At 37.8% G+C, this 18,907-nt stretch overlaps 1 protein-coding gene across 1 annotated transcript in view; it reads right to left on the reverse strand.

Moving 5' to 3' along the window:
- ITPR2 (inositol 1,4,5-trisphosphate receptor type 2) overlaps window positions 1–18,907 on the reverse strand; it is a 547,001-nt gene that overhangs the window by 148,524 nt on the left and 379,570 nt on the right. Inside the window, exons 39-43 of the mRNA XM_007446283.1 lie at window positions 18,467–18,654; window positions 13,678–13,861; window positions 12,710–12,966; window positions 3,392–3,592; window positions 362–472 (exon numbers count right to left, since the gene is read on the reverse strand). Coding sequence (XP_007446345.1) covers window positions 362–472; window positions 3,392–3,592; window positions 12,710–12,966; window positions 13,678–13,861; window positions 18,467–18,654 — 941 coding nt within the window. The remainder of the gene's footprint in view (window positions 1–361; window positions 473–3,391; window positions 3,593–12,709; window positions 12,967–13,677; window positions 13,862–18,466; window positions 18,655–18,907) is intronic.

Here is an 18,907-nt window from a genome sequence, read left to right on the forward strand (position 1 = left end):
TATATATATATATATATATATATATGGGATAGTGAATGTTCAGGACCTTTTGCTCCTCTATATAATGAAAAATAGAAAATAAAAGCAGAAGAAAAACAGCAAAACAAAGTGGCTGCTTAAAATAACTTCCAGTAAAGTACCCTCCAACTAACATTACCTCAAATCTTATTTGACACTTTATCAGGAATTTAGTGCTCATGGTGCTTTTACTATCCCTTTCTGCCAATTCATTAGTTGAAAATACAATAATACCTTGCTTTTTACAAGACCTACTTGAAGATTTACAGTCAACTCTGAAAGGGAGTTTTATACAGAGAATGTCACTCCCCCCCCCGCACCCCGAATAGTGGATTTACTCTACCTTTAGTTGGAGCACCAGGTCCATTCGATATTTACCAAGAGGGTTTATGTCATTTAGAATCAAAGCAATGATGATATCAATCCCATTAGATTCATGAGTAGCAATACATGTCTAGGAAACAAAATGTTTATAAAATAACACTCTATTTACGACATAAGTGCACTAAGAAGCCATGACTTAAAATTACAGAATCACCTTAGCTTTTCGACTTTTAAAATATAATTAAAATTAACTTTAAGATTAAGTCTAAGATAAGTCAAAGGTTTAACTTTAACTTATTCTTTTGCATAGAGTCTATTAGTTGATTAGTATTAGTTAAATGGCTTTGTATGAAGAACATAGAGATAGACATTGTATGAAACAGGCATCTTTTCAATGAAGCATTTTAATAGAATTTCAAAAAACAATGGTTAAGTAAAACACTCAGTCAATAAATTTTAATATGCCCTTCATTAGAGGAATTCCTTAAATTTAGAATTGTAAGATCTGATCTATCCAGGCTAAGAGAATATTCCTATTTATAAAAGAAATGCGCCCTTTATGCCCAAGGTTTGTAAGTAAACTTTATTGGAAATGATGTAGCAACTTCATTTATCTGCTACTTAATGCTAAATGAGTAACAAGTGATGCTGTTGATCACTGTGGCAGCAGACAGGGAATACAGGCACCTCCTGATGTGTTGGAGACATCTTGTCAATTATGGTGGTTGAGGGAAAAGGTCAGAAGATTCCTTAAACTTAAGTGATTCACAGAGGAATCTGACTTGAGAAAAGCTTATAAAATATTCTGAGAGGGGCTTCCCTGGTGGTGCAGTGGTTGAGAGTCTGCCTGCTGATGCAGGGGACACGGGTTCGTGACCCGGTCTGGGAAGATCCCACATGCCGCGGAGCGGCTGGGCCCGTGAGCCATGGCCGCTAAGCCTGCGCATCCAGAGCCTGTGCTCCACAACGGGAGAGGCCACAACAGTGAGAGGCCCACGTGTACCGCAAAAAAGCCTGTGCTCCGCAGCGGAAGAGGCCACAGCAGTGAGAGGCCCGCGTCAACACAAAAAAAAAAAAAAAAAAAAAAAAAAAATCCTGAGAGATAAATGTCAGTATTTTGAAGGTTAGGGTCTACTGTGCTAGGACTCCGAATTTAATTCATTTTATAGGACTTGAAAATCAGGAACTTGTGGGTTGCAGTTTGTGGAACTACATCTTACCACCCAGCACCCACTGTCAAGGTGTCTGAAAAATTGAAACCCAGGTAAGATAAATGAGAAAGAGTAAAATCAAGGTGACTCTGAAAGGACTGTTATTTTTCAGAATGGGCTTCATTTCTCCCTTCATATAAGGAAATTTTTACTCCCCTGACACCCAAGAGAGGTGTTTTCCATCCGTTTTCTACATCTCCTGAGGTTCTTCTGATTGTTAAAATGTTTGCTAACCTTAGAGGGAATCAATTTGCAGATTGTGTCCAGAATTTGCTAGCCATTTTCTTTCTTTCCACACACTTCCAGAGCACGGGGTTCATAGTAAGTATATTTCCAGAGTATACGGGATTCACACTATTTTATTATTAATTTCTACTTTTAGAGCTTACCTGATTTAGTAAAAAACCAAGAATGGAGAATACTTGTTTTCTGTTATAGATATACATGATTTTAACCAACAACAAAACCAAATCTTTGAATTTGCATATATTTCCTTAACTTTAAATCAACAGTTAGGTTTTCTTGTATCGTTGCCCTAGAAGAGGGAAATATAATACAGAGCAAAATCCACAAACTCTTTCACCATGTCACGTGCATATTACGGGGGGGAAGAGGTATGCCCCTAACAAATTATTTATGTCAATAATTGCGCTTTTGTTCTACATACCTATGCATTTACATGTATGTGTGTGTGCATTTTTGTACATATACATCATATAATTCACAATAGAAAAGCAAATTACTTTTTTCACTTTTCTATATTAAGCACTGATATTTGGTCTCAATGGCTTCTTTAAAATTAATATCCAGAAATATCTGTGACTTGAAAACTCTTCCTTCCAGGGTGAATCCATGCTTGTGATGGTAGCCCTGTAACAACCTGTGTAGATGTGAACAGTTAGTAAATTCCAGGGTGTCCCCGGATTTACTAGTCCAAGTGTTCTACCGTCTACTCCTTCTATGTGCCTGTGATATCCAAGAAAATGGAATCAGAGACAAACACTCCGGAAAAAGGAGTCGAAACTTTGCCCTGGAAAATGTAATACAGTTAAAAGCGCACTCTAGATTAAACCACAAGTCCTCAGTTTTTGTTTTGTTTGCTTGTTTGGTTGGGTTTTTTTGCGGTACGCGGGCCTCTCACTGTTGTGGCCTCTCCCGTTGCGGAGCACAGGCTCCGGACGCGCAGGCTCAGCGGCCATGGCTCACGGGCCCAGCCGCTCTGCGGCATGTGGGATCTTCCTGGACCGGGGCATGAACCCGTGTCCCCTGCATCGGCAGGCGGACTCTCAACCACTGTGCCACCAGGGAAGCCCAAGTCCTCAGTTTTAAGAAAGGCCCTACAACGTACAGATTCGGTTACTCTGAGACTCTGGAACACCACTTGATTTCTGAGACAGAACCTATTCATCAGCAAAATGGGAACACTATTACATATTTCATAAGTTTACTGTGAATATGAAGGAGATAATATACACAACCCACTGCAGTGGAGCCGAAGAAACCAATGGGAGTTGATGCCACAAATCCTAGAAAGATTGACTAAAGATGAAAACTGATCAATGATGAAAAAACGTACTTTACGTTTTTTGATAACTCTGATTTTTATCTGGAATAATTTCACGGGAATTTCCTTTTAGGGTGAAATTAAATTAAAATATGGCATAGTATTTGTTAGTCCATAATTCAGTCTTTGTATGTTTTGTTAGGAAGGTAAAACTATCTGGCAAAGCAAGAAGAAAGACCTTTTACATGCACACAAAACTAGGCTCCTTCACCAATCTGATCCTTTTGCTGACTGGTCAGAATACTTGTGCGTGAAAGACTGCTTTCACAGTTACCTGATTTTCATGGCATGGGCCCTGGCAATACTCAGTCAAGCTCTCCAGAGTCTGGTTGACCAGCACTACATTCTTCTCATTGATGTAGAGACCCAAGAGGCCCAGGCCACCCGTCGTACTTCCACAAATGCAGTCCAAAAACTGAAGGGTCTCACAGACAAGGTTGTAATTTGTTTTGTTGTTTTGATTCCTCAAGAAATTCTAAAGGCAAAAGAAAGCATACCTGAAGCATTAAAAAAAAAAAATCACTGTGCCAACTGTTTTTAGTTCTCTCCATATGAGTGTTTTTCTAACTCGAGAGGATCCCCGTGGTAATGTGGGATGGAATTGCTATTTATATGGAAGTATTTGCATTTATTAAATTTCTCCTGGGCTTAAGAAATAAAAGATGCATTTTTTCCCCAAGCATCTATATTTATCAGTATGGTTCATAACAAATATTTCTCAACGTCATTGTCTTAAAACTATATACAAAGGGCAAAAACAATAGGTAGTAGGAAAAGGAGAAGGAAAAAGAAACTGGAAAGAAATTCATTAGGGAAAGAATATTCAACTAAATGATCCCTTATAAACAGTGTAGCTTCAAACAGTAAATGATGCAACCATTACGGAGGGCAACTTGGAAGCACCTATCAATATTTTCAGTTAACATACAACTGCAAAGAGCTTCACGGCATACTGCTTAAAACAGCCCAAACTGGAAACCACACCATACCCATCACAACGTGACTGATTTAATAAATAATTGCACATCCAAACACTGGAATATATTGAAGCTATAACAATGAGGTACTTCAATATGTACTGATATAAACATAATCTAGTAATAAGTAATTTAGTAATAAGGTATATTACTAAATGATAAAAGTAAGTGGAAGACCATTATATTGTGTGTGTATTTTTTAAAGGTTTACATGTACAGATCAGTATGCTTATATGTGCATAAAAATTTCTGGAAGGAAACACAACCTGTTAGAGTGATTCTGAGACCTTGCCAGCTTGCTGACAGATGCAGTCCAGTAGCTGGAGCAGCCAGGGCCCCGCAGGAACTGAATCGGCAGCCAGCGGTGGACCCTCTCTAGAACCAAGTCTATCGAGAGATTATGCATTCTGTCCAGTCAATGCCATGGATAAGCATCCCCACGGTCTCAGTGCTCCTGCTAGAGGTGAGAGGTTACAGCAAACTGTATGACAGCATAGAGGAGTTTCCATACGCATTGCTGAGGGAATAAGAATCTTATCGATCTTCTTTAAAGAACCAACTTCTGCAGAGGGCAGACAGCGGAAGCAAGAACTACAATCCTACAGCCTGTGGAACAAAAACCACATTCACAGAAAGAGAGACAAGAAGAAAAGGCAGAGGGCTATGTACCAGATGAAGGAACAAGATAAAACCCCAGGAAAACAACTAAATGAAGTGGAGATAGGCAACCTTCCAGAAAAAGAATTCAGAATTATGATAGTGAACATGATCCAGGACCTCGGAAAAGGAATGGAGGCAAAGATCGAGAAGATGAAAGAAATGTTTAACAAAGACCTAGAAGAATTAAAGAACAAACAAACAGAGATGAACAATACAATAACTGCAATGAAAACTAGACTAGAAGGAATCAATAGCAGAATAACTGAGGCAAGAGAACAGATAAGTGACCTGGAAGACAGAATGGTGGAATTCACTGCTGCAGAACGGAATAAAGAAAAAAGAATGAAAAGAAATGAAGACAGCCTAAGAGACCTCTGGGACAACATTAAACGCAACAACATTCACATTAGAGGGGTCCAGAATGAGAAGAGAGAGAGAAAGGACCAAAGAAAATATCTGAAGAGATTATAGTCGAAAACATCCCTAACGTGGGAAAGGAAATAGCCACCCAAATCCAGGAAGGGCAGAGAGTCCCATACAGGATAAACCCAAGGAGAAACACGCTGAGAGACATACTAATCAAATTGGCAAAAATTAAAGACAAAGAAAAATTATTAGAAACAGCAAGGGAAAAATGACAAATAACATACAAGGGAATTCCCATAAGATTAACAGCTGATTTCTCAGCAGAAACTCTACAAGCCAGAAGGGAGTGGCATGATATAATTAAAGTGATGAAAGGGAAGAACCTACAACCAAGATTACTCTACATGGCAAGGATCTAATTCAGATTCCATGGAGAAATCAAAAGCTTTACAGACAAGCAAAAGCTAAGAGAATTCAGCACCACCAAACCAGCTCTACCGAAAATGCTAAAGGACCATCTCTAAGTGGGAAACACAAGACAAGGAAAGGACCTACAAAAACAAACCCAAAACAATTAAGAAAATGGTCGTAGGAACATACATATTGATAATAACCCTAAACATTAATGGATTAAATGCTCCAACCAAAAGATACAGGCTTGCTGAATGGATAGAAAAACAAGACCCATATATATGCTGTCTACAAGAGACCCACTTCAGACCAAGGGACACATTCAGACTGAAACTGAGGGGATGGAAAAAGATACTCCATGCAAATGGGAATCAAAAGAAAGCTGGAGTAGCAATACTCATATCAGATAAAATAGACTTTAAAATAAAGAATGTTAAAAGAGACAAGGAAGGACACTACATAATGATCAGGGGATCAATCCAAGAAGAAGATATAACAATTATAAATATATATGCACCCAACATAGGAGCACCTCAATACAGAAGGCAACTGCTAACAGCTATAAAAGAGGAAATCGACAGTAGCACAATAGTAGTGGGGGACTTTAACACCTCACTTACACCAATGGACAGATCATCCAAAATGAAAATAAATAAGGAAACAGAAGCTTTAAATGACACAATAGACCAGATAGATTTAATTGATATTTATAGGACATTCCATCCAAACACATCAGATGACACTTTCTTCTCAAGTGCGCACAGAACATTCTCCAGGATAGATCACATCTTGGGTCACAAATCAAGGCTCAGTAAACTTAAGAAAATGGAAATCATATCAACCATCTTTTCTGACTACAACACTATGAGATTAGAAATCAATTACAGGGAAAAAAAGTAAAAAACACAAACACATGGAGGTTAAACAATACGTTACTAAATAACCAAGAGATCACTGAAGAAATCAAAGAGGAAATAAAAAAATACCAAGAGACAAATGACAATGAAAACAGAACAATCCAAAACCTATGGGATGCAGCAAAAGGAGTTGTAAGAGGGAAGTTTATAGCTCTACAAGCCTACCTCAAGAAACAAGAAAAATCTCAAATAAATAATCTAACCTTACACCTAAAAGAACTAGAGAAAGAAGAACAAACAAAACCCAAAGTTAGCAGAAGGAAAGAAATCATAAAGATCAGAGAAAAAATAAATGAAATAGAAACAAAGAAAACAATAGCAAAGATCAATAAAACTGAAAGCTAGTTCTTTGAGAAGATAGACAAAATTGATAAACCATTAGCCAGACTCATCAGGAAAAAGAGGGAGAGGACTCAAATTAATAAAATTAGAAATGAAAAAGGAGAAGTTACAGCAGACACCACAGAAATACAAAGCATCCTAAGAGACCAATACAAGCAACTCTATGCCCCAAAAATGGACAACCTGGAAGAAATGGACAAATTCTTAGAAAGGTATAACCTTCCAAGACTGAACCAGGAAGAAGTAGAAAATATGAACAGACCAATAACAAGCAATGAAATTGAAACTGTGATAAAAAATCTTCCAAGAAACAAAAGTCCAGGACCAGATGGCTTCACAGGTGAATTCTATCAAACATTTAGAGAAGAGCTCACACCCATCCTTCTCAAACTCTTCCAAAAAATTGCAGAGAAAGGAACACTCCCAAACTCATTCTATGAGGCCACTATCACCCTGATACCAAAGCCAGACAAAGATACTACAAAAACAGAAAATTACAGACCAAAATCACTGATGAATATAGATGCAAAAATCCTCAACAAAATACTAGCAACAGAATCCAACAACACATTAAAATGATCATACACCATGACTAAGTGGGGTTATCCCAAGGATGCAAGGACTCTTCAATATATGCAAATCAATTAATGTGATACACCAGATTAACAAATTGAAGAAAAAAAACCATATGATCATCTCAATAGATGCAGAAAACGCTTCTGACAAAATTCAACACCCATTTATGATAAAATCTCTCCAGAAAGTGGGCGTAGAGGGAACCTATCTCAACATAATAAGGCCACAGAAGACAAACCCACAGCAAATATCATTCTCCATTGTGAAAAACTGAAAGCATTTCCTCTGAGATCAGGAACAAGACAAGGGTGTCCACTCTCACCACTATTATTCAACATAGCTTTGGAAGTCCTAGTCACAGCAATCAGAGAAGAAAAAGAAATAACACGAATACAAACTGGAAAAGAAGAAGTAAAACTGTCACTGTTTGCAGATGACATGATACTATACATAGAGAATCCTAAAGATGCCACCAGAAAACTACTAGAGCTAATCAATGAATTTGGTCAAGTTGCAGGATACACAATTAATGCACAGAAATCTCTTGCATCCCTATACACTAATGATGAAAAATCTTAAAGAGAAATTAAGGAAACACTCCCCTTTACCACTGCAAGAAAAAGAATAAAATACCTAGGAATAAACCTACCTAGGGAGAAAAAAGACCTGTATGCAGAAAACTATAAGACACTGATGAAAGAAATTCAAGATGATACCAACAGATGGAGAGATATACCATGTTCTTGGATTGGAAGAATCAATATTCTGAAAATGACTATACTACCCAAAGCAATCTACAGATTCAATGCAATCCCTATCAAATTACCAATGGCATTTTTCACAGGACTAGAACAAAAAATCTTAAAATTTGTATGGAGACGCAAAAGATTCCGAATAGCCAAAGCAGTCTTGACGGAAAAAAATGGACCTGGAGGAATTAGACTCCCTGACTTCAGACTATACTATAAAGCTACAGTAATCAAGACAATATGGTACTGGCACAAAAACAGAATCATAGATCAATGGAACAAGATAGAAAGCCCAGAGATAAACCTGTGCACCTATGGTCAACTAATGTATAACAAAGGAGGCAAGGATACACAATGGAGAAAAGAGAGTCTTTTCAATAAGTGGTGCTGGGAAAACTGGACAGCTACATGAAAAGAATCAAATTAGAACACTCCCTAACACCATACACAAAAATAAACTCAAAATGGATTAGAGACCTAAATGTAATACCGGACACTATAAAACTCGTAGAGGAAGACATAGGAAGAACACACTTTGACATAAATCACAGCAAGATCTTTTTTGATCCACCTCCTACAGTAATGGAAATAAAAACAAAAGTAAACAAATGGGACCTAATGAAACTTGAAAGCTTTTGCAAAGCAAGGGAAACCATAAACAAGATATAAAGATAACCCCCAGAATGGGAGAAAATATTTGCAAACGAATCAACAGACAAAAGATTAATCTCCAAAATATATAAACAGCTCATGCAGCTCAATATTAAAAAAACAAACAACCCAATCCAAAAATGGGCAGAAGACCTAAATAGACATTTCTCCGAAGAAGACATACAGATGGCCAAGAAGCACATGAAAAGCTGCTCAACATCACTAATTATTAGAGAAATGCAAATCAAAACTACAATGAGCTATCACCTCACACCAGTTAGAATGGGCATCATCAGAAAATCTACAAACAACAAATGCTGGAGAGGGTGTGGAGAAAAGGGAACCCTCTTGCACTGTTGGTGGGAATGTAAATTGATACAGGCACTATGGAGAACAGTATGGAGGTTCCTTAAAAAACTAAAAATAGAATTCCCATAGGACCCAGCAATCCCACTACTGGGCATATACCCAGAAGATACCATAATTCAAAAAGACTCACGCACCCCAATGTTCATTGCAGCACTATTTACAATAGGCAGGTCATGGAAGCAACCTAAACGCCCATTGACAGACGAATGGATAAAGAAGATGTGGTACATATATACAATGGAATATTACTCAGCCATAAAAAGGAATGAAATTGGGTCATTTGTTGAGACGTGGATGGATCTAGATACTGTCATACAGAGTAAAGTAAGTCAGAAAGAGAAAAACAAATATCGCATATTAACGCATATATGTGGAACCTAGAGAAATGGTACAGATGAACCGGTTTGCAGAGCAGAAGTTGAGACACAGATGTAGAGAACAAATGTATGGACACCAAGGGGGGAAAGCTGCGGGGGGATGGGGGTGGTGGTGTGATGAATTGGGAGATTGGAATTGACATGTATACACTGATGTGTATAAAATTGATGACTTATAAGAACGTGCTGTATAAACAAACAAAAAAAAGTGATTTAATGGGGGAATAAACCTGGTGAAAGGGTAAGCAAAGATGGAAACTTTTATTTTATTACTTATTTTCACTAATTTAATTTACTATTTAATTCATTTGAATTCATTTCTACCATTTATTCTGTTTCCTTTTAGTTTGCATTTGTGGTTTTTTTTCCAATTTTTTGTATTGTGGCAAAATATACATAAAATTTACTCTTAACCATTTTTAAGTGTACACAGACGGGTGGTATTAAACATATTCATAATGTTTAGCTACCATGTCCATCATCCATTTCTATAACTCCTTTCATCTTTGTAAAACTAAAACTCTACACCTATTAACAACTCCCCATTCTCCCTCTCCCTAGCCCTTGACATCCACCCTTCTACTTTCTGTCTTCATTATTTTGACTACTCTATGTCATGTAAGTGGAATCACACAATATTTGTCTTTTTGTGTGTCTTACTTCACTTGGCATAATGTCCCCAGGTTCATACATGTTGTAGCGCATGTCAGAACTTCCTTCCTTGTTAAGGCTGAATGATATCATATTTTTTGTATACACCCCATTTTGTGTATCTATTCATCTGTTAATGGACACTGGGGCTGCTTTTACATATTAGCTACTGTGAAAAATTCTAACACTTATTCGTAATAAAACAAAACTATTTTATAAGTAGCATTTTCCAAATTGTTTGATCCCACATTCCTATCAGTAAAATGTTTGATCAAATACTACACATCCACTTCCCACATGGACAGACCACATGGGTAAGGATAAGTGCACAGGCACACATTCAATATCTTCCCTCTGCAAATAAAGCTTCTGGTCTTTGCCTGCTGACAGCTCTGCAGCAGCTCTCTCCAAGTTGTGGTGGGGTGGTCCACAAGAGTCATGGCTTCCGCCATTCATTAATTCCTGAGGGTCTCATCTCCTTGGAGGATATTCAATCCAATTAATATGAATCTACTCTCTCTTACCAATTCAGAACACCTGCACTTTAGATGCTTACTAGAAAACACAGCTTCAAACTCTGCTGTCGCTCTAATACTGGAGTTGTACTCTTAGAAATGATGTCACCATTCATGTGGTTTTTCTATGGTGACATAAGCAGCATGTACAAATGATGCCCAAAACAAAGGGGCCAAAATTCCTAGGCACACCTAAGTTCATCTATTTGACAACAAAAAATGTACCAAAGAAGATGTAAGGCCAGGATTATATTAATTTAGAAAGGTATCAATCTTCACTGCTGTAAAAATTCCTCTTCCCCAAGTAAATCAATGAAGTTAGAACGCTCCCTCACATCATACACAAAAATCAATTCAAAATGGCTTAAAGACTTAAATATAAGACATAACACCATAAAACTCCTAGAAGAGAACATAGGGAAAATATTCTCTGACGTAAATTGTAGCAATATTTTCTTAGGTCAGTCTTCCTAGGTAAAAGAAATAAAAGCAAAAATAAACAAATGTAATCTAATAAAACTTATAAGCTTTTGCACAGCAAAGGAAACCATCAACAAAACGAAAAGACAACCTACAGACTGGGAGAAAATATTTGCAAATGATGCAACCGACAAGAGATTAATTTCCAAAATATATAAACAGCTCATACAACTCACTATCAAAAAAGCAAACAACTCAGTTGAAAATTGGGCAGAAGACCTAAAGAGACATTTCTCCAAAGAAGACATACAGATGGCCAACAAGCATATGAAAAGATGCTCAACACTGCTAATTATTAGAGAAATTCAAACCCAAACTACCTCACACCAGTCAGAATGGCTATCATCAAAAAGTGTACAAATAATAAATGCTGGAGAGGGTGTGAAGAAAAGGGAACCCTCCTACACTATTGGTGGGAATGTAAATTGGTGCAGCCACTACAGAAAACAGTGTGGATGGTCCTTAAAAAATAAACATAGAGTTACCATATGATCCAGCAATCCCACTCCTCGGCATATACCCAGAAAAGACAAAAACTCTAATTCAAAAAGATACACTTACCCCTATATTCACAGCAGCATTATTTACAATAGCCAAGACATGGAAGCGACCGAAGTGTCCATCAACAAACACATGGATAAAGAAGATGTAACACACACACACACACACACACACACACACACACACACACACACACAGAGGAATATTACTCAGCCATAAAAAAGATTGAAACAATGCCATTTGCAGCAACCTGGATGGATCTAGAGAGATACCACTTACATGTGGAATCTAAAAAAATAGTACCAATGAAATTATTTACAAAACAGAAACAGACTCACAGACAGAAAACAAACATATGGTTACCAAAGGGGAAGGGGGAAGGAGGAGGGAAAAATTAGGAGTATGGGATTAACAGATTCACACTACCATATATAAAGTAGATAAATAATAGGAATTTACTCTATAGCACAGGGAACTATTCAATATCTCATAATAAGGTACAATGGAAAAGAATTTTAAAAAGGAAATATATATATATGAATCATTTTGCTGTACTCCTGAAACTAAAACAATATTGTACATCAACTACACTTCAAAAGCAAAAAAAAAAAAAATCCTCTTCTATACTGTTTCTAATGAAGACATACAAAGATACTCTGTATCCTCACTCAAGAAATATGAACCGAGTTGGGAATGATGAAAGGCTCCACAGTCTTATAAAACCATGAAACATACAGATGAGGCAAATGTGACCTTACTTAACAAATCCCAGAGTCCTAAGGTTAGATGATACCCACTGAGGCTAAAGAGATGTGAGTTGAAAATGCAAAGAATGATACAGTAGGAGCCTGATTTTTTTTCATGCATAAAGGAATTTTCCTCTCATTTTTCTTCACTTAGGTACCAAAGTTTCTTCCATTTCAGAAGAGCACTATTGTCTTTATTATTTCTCCCAAACTCTCTCCAAAACTACTTGTTAGTTTTATTTGAATTTAATTACCTATAATCATAGGCTGTATGCTCGGCTTTCACACAAAAGAGAACAGATACCTGCAGTTCCCGGTTGTGATTCTCACAGAGTAACTGAAGAAATCTCAGAATCGGCTGCATGATGGCAATGGCAGGACTCACTGTTACTTCCTCCGCAGACTTTTCCTCAGCGTTTCCCGCTTCTGATCCTGTGCACATGATGTCTATTTCTGGATCCATTTCTCTTCTGTACGCACAGTATGCTTTGGATGTTGCCGAAGAAGCTTCTGTTAATTGGCCTTTCATTCCCTCTTTTAAATGTAATGATGAATCTCTTACTGAAAATAAAGCAGTATTCTTATATTTATGAATTAACTTGCTTTTGCTAATAAAAGAAAGACAGTTATCCAAATTCTCTAACAACTGAATTTAAAATCACCTGACAAGAGGTGCAAGAATTTCCCAAAAAGAATCTGAGAGGTAGCAACTAAAAAATTAACTTTGCACTGGGATATTAAAAAAAAGATCTTAATGCTTAGCCAATTTTAGAAGGGCTCCTTCCTGTCTTTCTGATAAATATAAAATGTCAGAGTTCTTGAGTACGAGAAGGTGGGAAAATAGGGCAAACTTCAAAAATGTTAAGATTTAGATGATCTGTGTTTACTACACTGATGACTTCATTATTCCAAATACCAAAAATCTTTCATAGAGTTTAGTGCTGTAATTCCTGTTCTTACAGTTTAAATTTCATGAACATTTAGAAGGTTTGGGCAGTTGTTCTTTACCATAAATTTCACAATGAAATCAAACATTTTCATGTCACTTGTTGCTTTGCACTGATAACTCCTTGCTTGAGCTTGGCCCTACAGAGCTCTTTCAAGGTCAACCCCATGACCACAGAAATTCAAGAATGGAGTTCCAAAAACAGAGTCACAGCTGGAATAATTAGACTAAGACAAGTGAGATGAAAAACATGAGAGAGATCTAAAAACTGTGTTACCCCTCTTTTCTCTCACTCTATTCTCCCCAGTACTCAACTATTTCTTTACCTCTCATGCGTGAGCCAGATGTCATCAATTCGTTGTCATCATCCCTTTTTTTGTTACCTAAGTCTATGGTATTAACTGTCACTGTTGATCTTATCTCTTTCTGAGCAGCCTTCATTCGGTCATAGAGAACTTTGAAGAATTTTTCTGACTTTTTTTGTTCATGCAACTGCTGGTAGAAGGAATACTGCAAGAAAACATATTTGAAGACATCTATACCCAAGGGGAGAAAATAATGTTTTTACGTTTGAAATAATCATAAGCATTATGGATAAAAGTCTATATTTAATGTGCTGCCCATGATTATTTCATAAACTGACAGCTTTGCTAGTCTCCTGTACTATTTACTGTGTCCTAATAATAGCTTGTATTTGCTTAGCACTTTCCACTAAAATCCAACATAATTTCATGTTATTGAATTCATCTTTACTGATTATTTGTTTTAAAATTTTACAAAGGTACTGTAAGAAGGGGTATGCAAAGAGCTCTTTGGTTTTTATATTATTATGAAGTCATGTTTTGATTCAACACATATTTACTGAGGGCCTACTATGTGCCGGGTCCCATGCTATGAAGGGATAGAACAAACAGGGATAACAACTACAGTCTCTGCCCTTGTGACTTTGTAATCTAGCATATGGAAAACAACCACTAATCTGATGGTAAATGTGCGTCTACAAAGAGTTATTTTTCTCTTTGTCTAAATTATAGTACATTTAATTTAGAATGTGTTACCATGGCAGCCTCACTCACAGGAACCCACTGATAAGTAGGCACTAAATTCTTTTGGTACTTTATCAGATACGTTGCTTTGCATGGGGTCTAGGGCAAGCCCACCATAAAATGTAAAAGTGAATTCTGCTTTAGAGTAAATAATGATGTAGAAAGGATTCAACACCCAAAGTAGGATAAAACATATCTCACGGAGAGATGGAAATACTGAAACTTGAGAATATCTGCCCTAATCTGCTTAATGACTTAATGGTCTGCTTAATGACTTCAGGAAGTAGCCGAAGAGGTAGGAGATGGGAAAGGTGGTACACTCCAGAGAAGTCAGGATTCACACTGGATGGGGAAATTTTAAGTTATTAAGACTAAAACCTTGGAATAGATGCAACACAAACAAGAGAAAGTAAAAAAAAAAAATTAATAAAGATAATAATTCCAGGAACTGTGCTGATAAAAAAGAATTATATAACCTTGATGAGAGACAATGGGAAGAAAACATCTGAAGAAATAATGACTTCCAGATCAACTAGAATTGACCATAATCCAATATATCTAAACAGTCAATTTTGGGGAGTTTGGCTCCTGCAGATATGCTTTCCTGAAAGAATGCCTGAAACCATGACTCATAGGTCCTGGAACTTATAGGTGAGACTCTAATGACATCAGGGCTTGAAATGGATGCCTGTCCTGCAGTTTGTTATGTGGGTGATGCATATTCTCAAAGTGTTTCATGAAGTCTTACAAGTTGGCTTCATACCTACAAGGGGGAAGCTCTAAGCAGAGGGCTAGCGACAACTCAAGAAAGCAGGCCCAAAAGCCACAGTAACCATAGCAACTACAGTGAAACAGTCAAGCTGGTTCTGTTAATTCAAAGGATAAATTCAGCATCCAGAGACCTCTATGGTCTCATAAATTAAGCTGATGCTTGAACACTAATATTTTCAATGCAATGGGGTTAGAAGGTAGAAAGGGATTCCTATATATTAATGAGGAAGTTATAGAACTTTGTGGTTCTATTAAAACGAAGTTTTATAATTTATGTTGTTCCTTGACATATATTATCTTATCGATTATTTCAGTGCAACTGTGTGATGAACACGGTATTCTTATTTCCATTTTGTAGATCAATAAAATATGGTTTGGTGAACATAAACAACTTGCCCAATATTATATAAGTAGTAAGTGGGTAGAGCTAGGATTTAAATCCAGATTCTCTGACTCTAAATCACTAAATTTATAAAATAACCTCTTAAGCTCAAAATATCAGATGATTTACATAGACTTTTAAAAACCAGGGCTCTATACTGAACAGTATGATTTTAATAAAGATAAACAGTATGCTTTTTATATGTGTATATAATCTCAACAGGTAGCATAACGATTTACGTCACAAAAGAGGTGGGCTTTGACTGGGGAAGCACCTCCATGAGTTTCAGAGTATAAGAGGAAACTCTAAGGTTTTTGGGGGGAGCCACGGTTGATAGATAAACAGATCTATGTGACAGAGGAAGGACTTTCCCCCAAGAAGGGGGTGGGGGAGACTAGAAATGAGAGGACAGAGAAGAGAAATGAAGTGAGGAACCAGAGAGATGAAGTAAGACCAGGGTGTGACACAGGGTGATCAGCCAGCGAAACTTTCTAGGGGTGAGGCGGCAGAAGGATATTTTCGAAAGGAGATGTTTGTAGTGGTTAACAGCACAGACTCTGGAGCCAGTCTGCACGGGTTCCAATCCTAGCTTGATCTCTAACTAGCTATGTGAGTTTAGGTATATCTCAGATTCTTCTTTGTTAAGATGAGATAGGACACAAGTTCCTGCACAGGTTGTTTGTGAGGATTAACCAAGTTATTACACAGAAAGCACCAGGAATAGCACTTGGTGGAGGTATTATTTTCATTGTTGCTATTATTAGCGTGCAATTTGAAATTGTAATCTAACCACCTCCTCTATCCTCCCCCTCAACCATTCTCTAATAAAGTATATTAAACATATAAATTGATTTATGTAGCTAGGAGGATAGAAATTAAGGAAGGGGATCAGATTCCTACCTCAGTACTACAGAAGCTGGCAAGTGCCAAGACATCCCATGAACTAATAAGAAAGCAAGACATTAGTGGCCAGCGAGACTATGAGAATGTAACCCCTCCTGGATTTTGGCAGAAGTCTTGGGAGGGCAAGGATTCAAGTTGACCTCAACTAGACCTCTTAGGGCCAGGAGCACACAGTTGACATCTGGGTTACACAATGATGTAGATAAGTGAGAAACACGAATAGTGTAAGGCTGGTAAATAAGACTGTCATAACCCATCTTAAAAGAAGGTTTTCTTGTACAAAAATCATTGAATGCTATCCACATCAACAAATATTTGTTGAACGGCTATAAAGCACCATAGATATAAAGAACAAGACTTGAGCCCCTACTTTAAAGAAGATGACATTTAACTGGAGAGACAGGATGCCATATAAATAACAACCAAACAAAGCTGCACAGGTAAAGTGCCAAGTGAGCATCAAAGAAACAAATGCTATGGGAGCTCAGATAAAGGACTGGTCCCAAAGGCCCCAACCAGACAGGGAAGACTCTGTGAATGAGGTAGAATTTGATTTGGACCATTCATTCATAGAGCCATTCACTCCTGAACATTTATTGAATCCCTAGGCTGGGCCAGCCATGGTGCCAGACACAAGGGATGCAAAGATGGAAAACATGTGGTCTCAACCTCTAAGGAATCATAGCCTGATGAACTCCTCCATGATAGAGCAGAAGCATACAGTACCTAGTGGACAATTCTGCCCAGTGGGACACAGGATCAGAAAAGGCTTCCAAAAGAAGTTCATGAGTTGAGTCCTTGAAGAGGAGAAAGTGACATGAGAAATGGCACAGCACATCTAAGGAATTACAAGAGCTTAGTATAGCTGGTGCACAAGAGAGAGGACCGGGGAGGGGAGAGATGGAATAAGAAAGGAAAGATGGAGAACTTGAAGAGATTAGATCGTGAAGGATCTTATGGACTACAGTAGAGTTTGCCTTTATAGGGAAAGTGACTGATTTTAAGCAGGAGAATAACGCGTGTTTTAGACAGATATCTTTAGAGGTAACATGATTTTTTTTTTTTTTAGTGTTTTAATTAGATGCGGCTTCTACTTGCCATGAAGAGGGAAAATGGATTCTGGATTTTCCAATTCGTTGTAAGCGTCGTTTCCTTCCTGACCAAGGCAAACCTAGAAATATCAGATTAGTGAGCGGCAGGGCTGGGAGGATGATGCCTGTTCCCTGGGAACGCTTCCCAGCTCTGGGGGTCACACGATGAGCGAGCTCTGCCTTTAAGTGTGGGGAGAGTCCAGGCACAACTTGGCAGGAATTTCAAAGTGAAACACATGCCTTCTGGAAGCAGTGGTCTGATCCTGCATGCAAGTGAGCACACCGCTCACTGGAGCAGAGCAATGAATAGATGAACGATGACTCTCAAGTCACCCCTCCTGAGGCAGGTGAGCAAACAGAATGAAGAAAGGAGACATGGTTCTTCTCTCCCCACACCAGTGAAAGCAGGGAGAGGCAGCAGGGTAACAAGCACTGAGAGATTTGGGGCAAAAGGGAAAGGTAGAGTTCTGAGCTCCTGAAAAAGTATCTGAGATGGGTGGGGAATGTTACGGGAACTTGTTTTAATGCCAAATACTGTGCGAGGGGTTTCTATATATTTTACCTCATTTAATTAATGCACTTAATTCTTTTTCTTCTACATTTAACTCTTTGATGAGTCAAAATGTTGTCCTGATTTGCTGAAAGTAAGCCTAAAATTTCCCTAAGCAAACCAGAATTTCTGGTATCATGTTAGAAATGATGCTGCTAAGGAATGTTCTGCTTCACCGAGTAATTTGTGGAGCTCTGTAGTTACTACAGCAAATCAAATAAATATATAAGGAAAATGTGGTTGTTTTGGGGTGGGGGAACAGTCATGAGAAGCTTAATGAAAAAACATTACTTTCCCTGGGTTTCTATAACAAGTAAATAAGAAATACAAAATAACAAAATGTAACAAATGGTCATAATGGTAAGCAAGTACCTGAGTTTGTGTATTTCCTCCTTCAAGCAAGGCAATGCCAAGTAAAATGCCTTCCGAAAAAATTCTGTCATTTTTGGTGTTCACTATAACATCGATGACAAGTTCAGATGCACCTTCTTTATCCAGTAGACACTGAATATCTGACATGGATATCCCCATCTTATCTGAATCTTGTCCAGAAAAGCTTCCTGTGATTAGGTAAAACAAATAAATAAACCTTTGTCAGAAGGCAAAATTAATTCAAATGTTCAAATCCATTGTTTAATGAACCCAAAATTGTGCAAAGGGTTTTTTTTGTTTTGTTTTGTTTTTTTGCGGTACGCGGGCCTCTCACTGTTGTGGCCTCTCCCTTTGCAGAGCACAGGCTCCGGACGCGCAGGCTCAGCGGCCATGGCTCACGGGCCCAGCCGCTCCGCGGCATGTGGGATCTTCCCGGACAGG

The sequence above is a fragment of the Lipotes vexillifer genome, unplaced genomic scaffold, assembly GCF_000442215.2.
Source record: "Lipotes vexillifer unplaced genomic scaffold, Lipotes_vexillifer_v1.1 scaffold477, whole genome shotgun sequence".
Classification (NCBI taxonomy): Eukaryota; Metazoa; Chordata; class Mammalia; order Artiodactyla; family Lipotidae; genus Lipotes; species Lipotes vexillifer.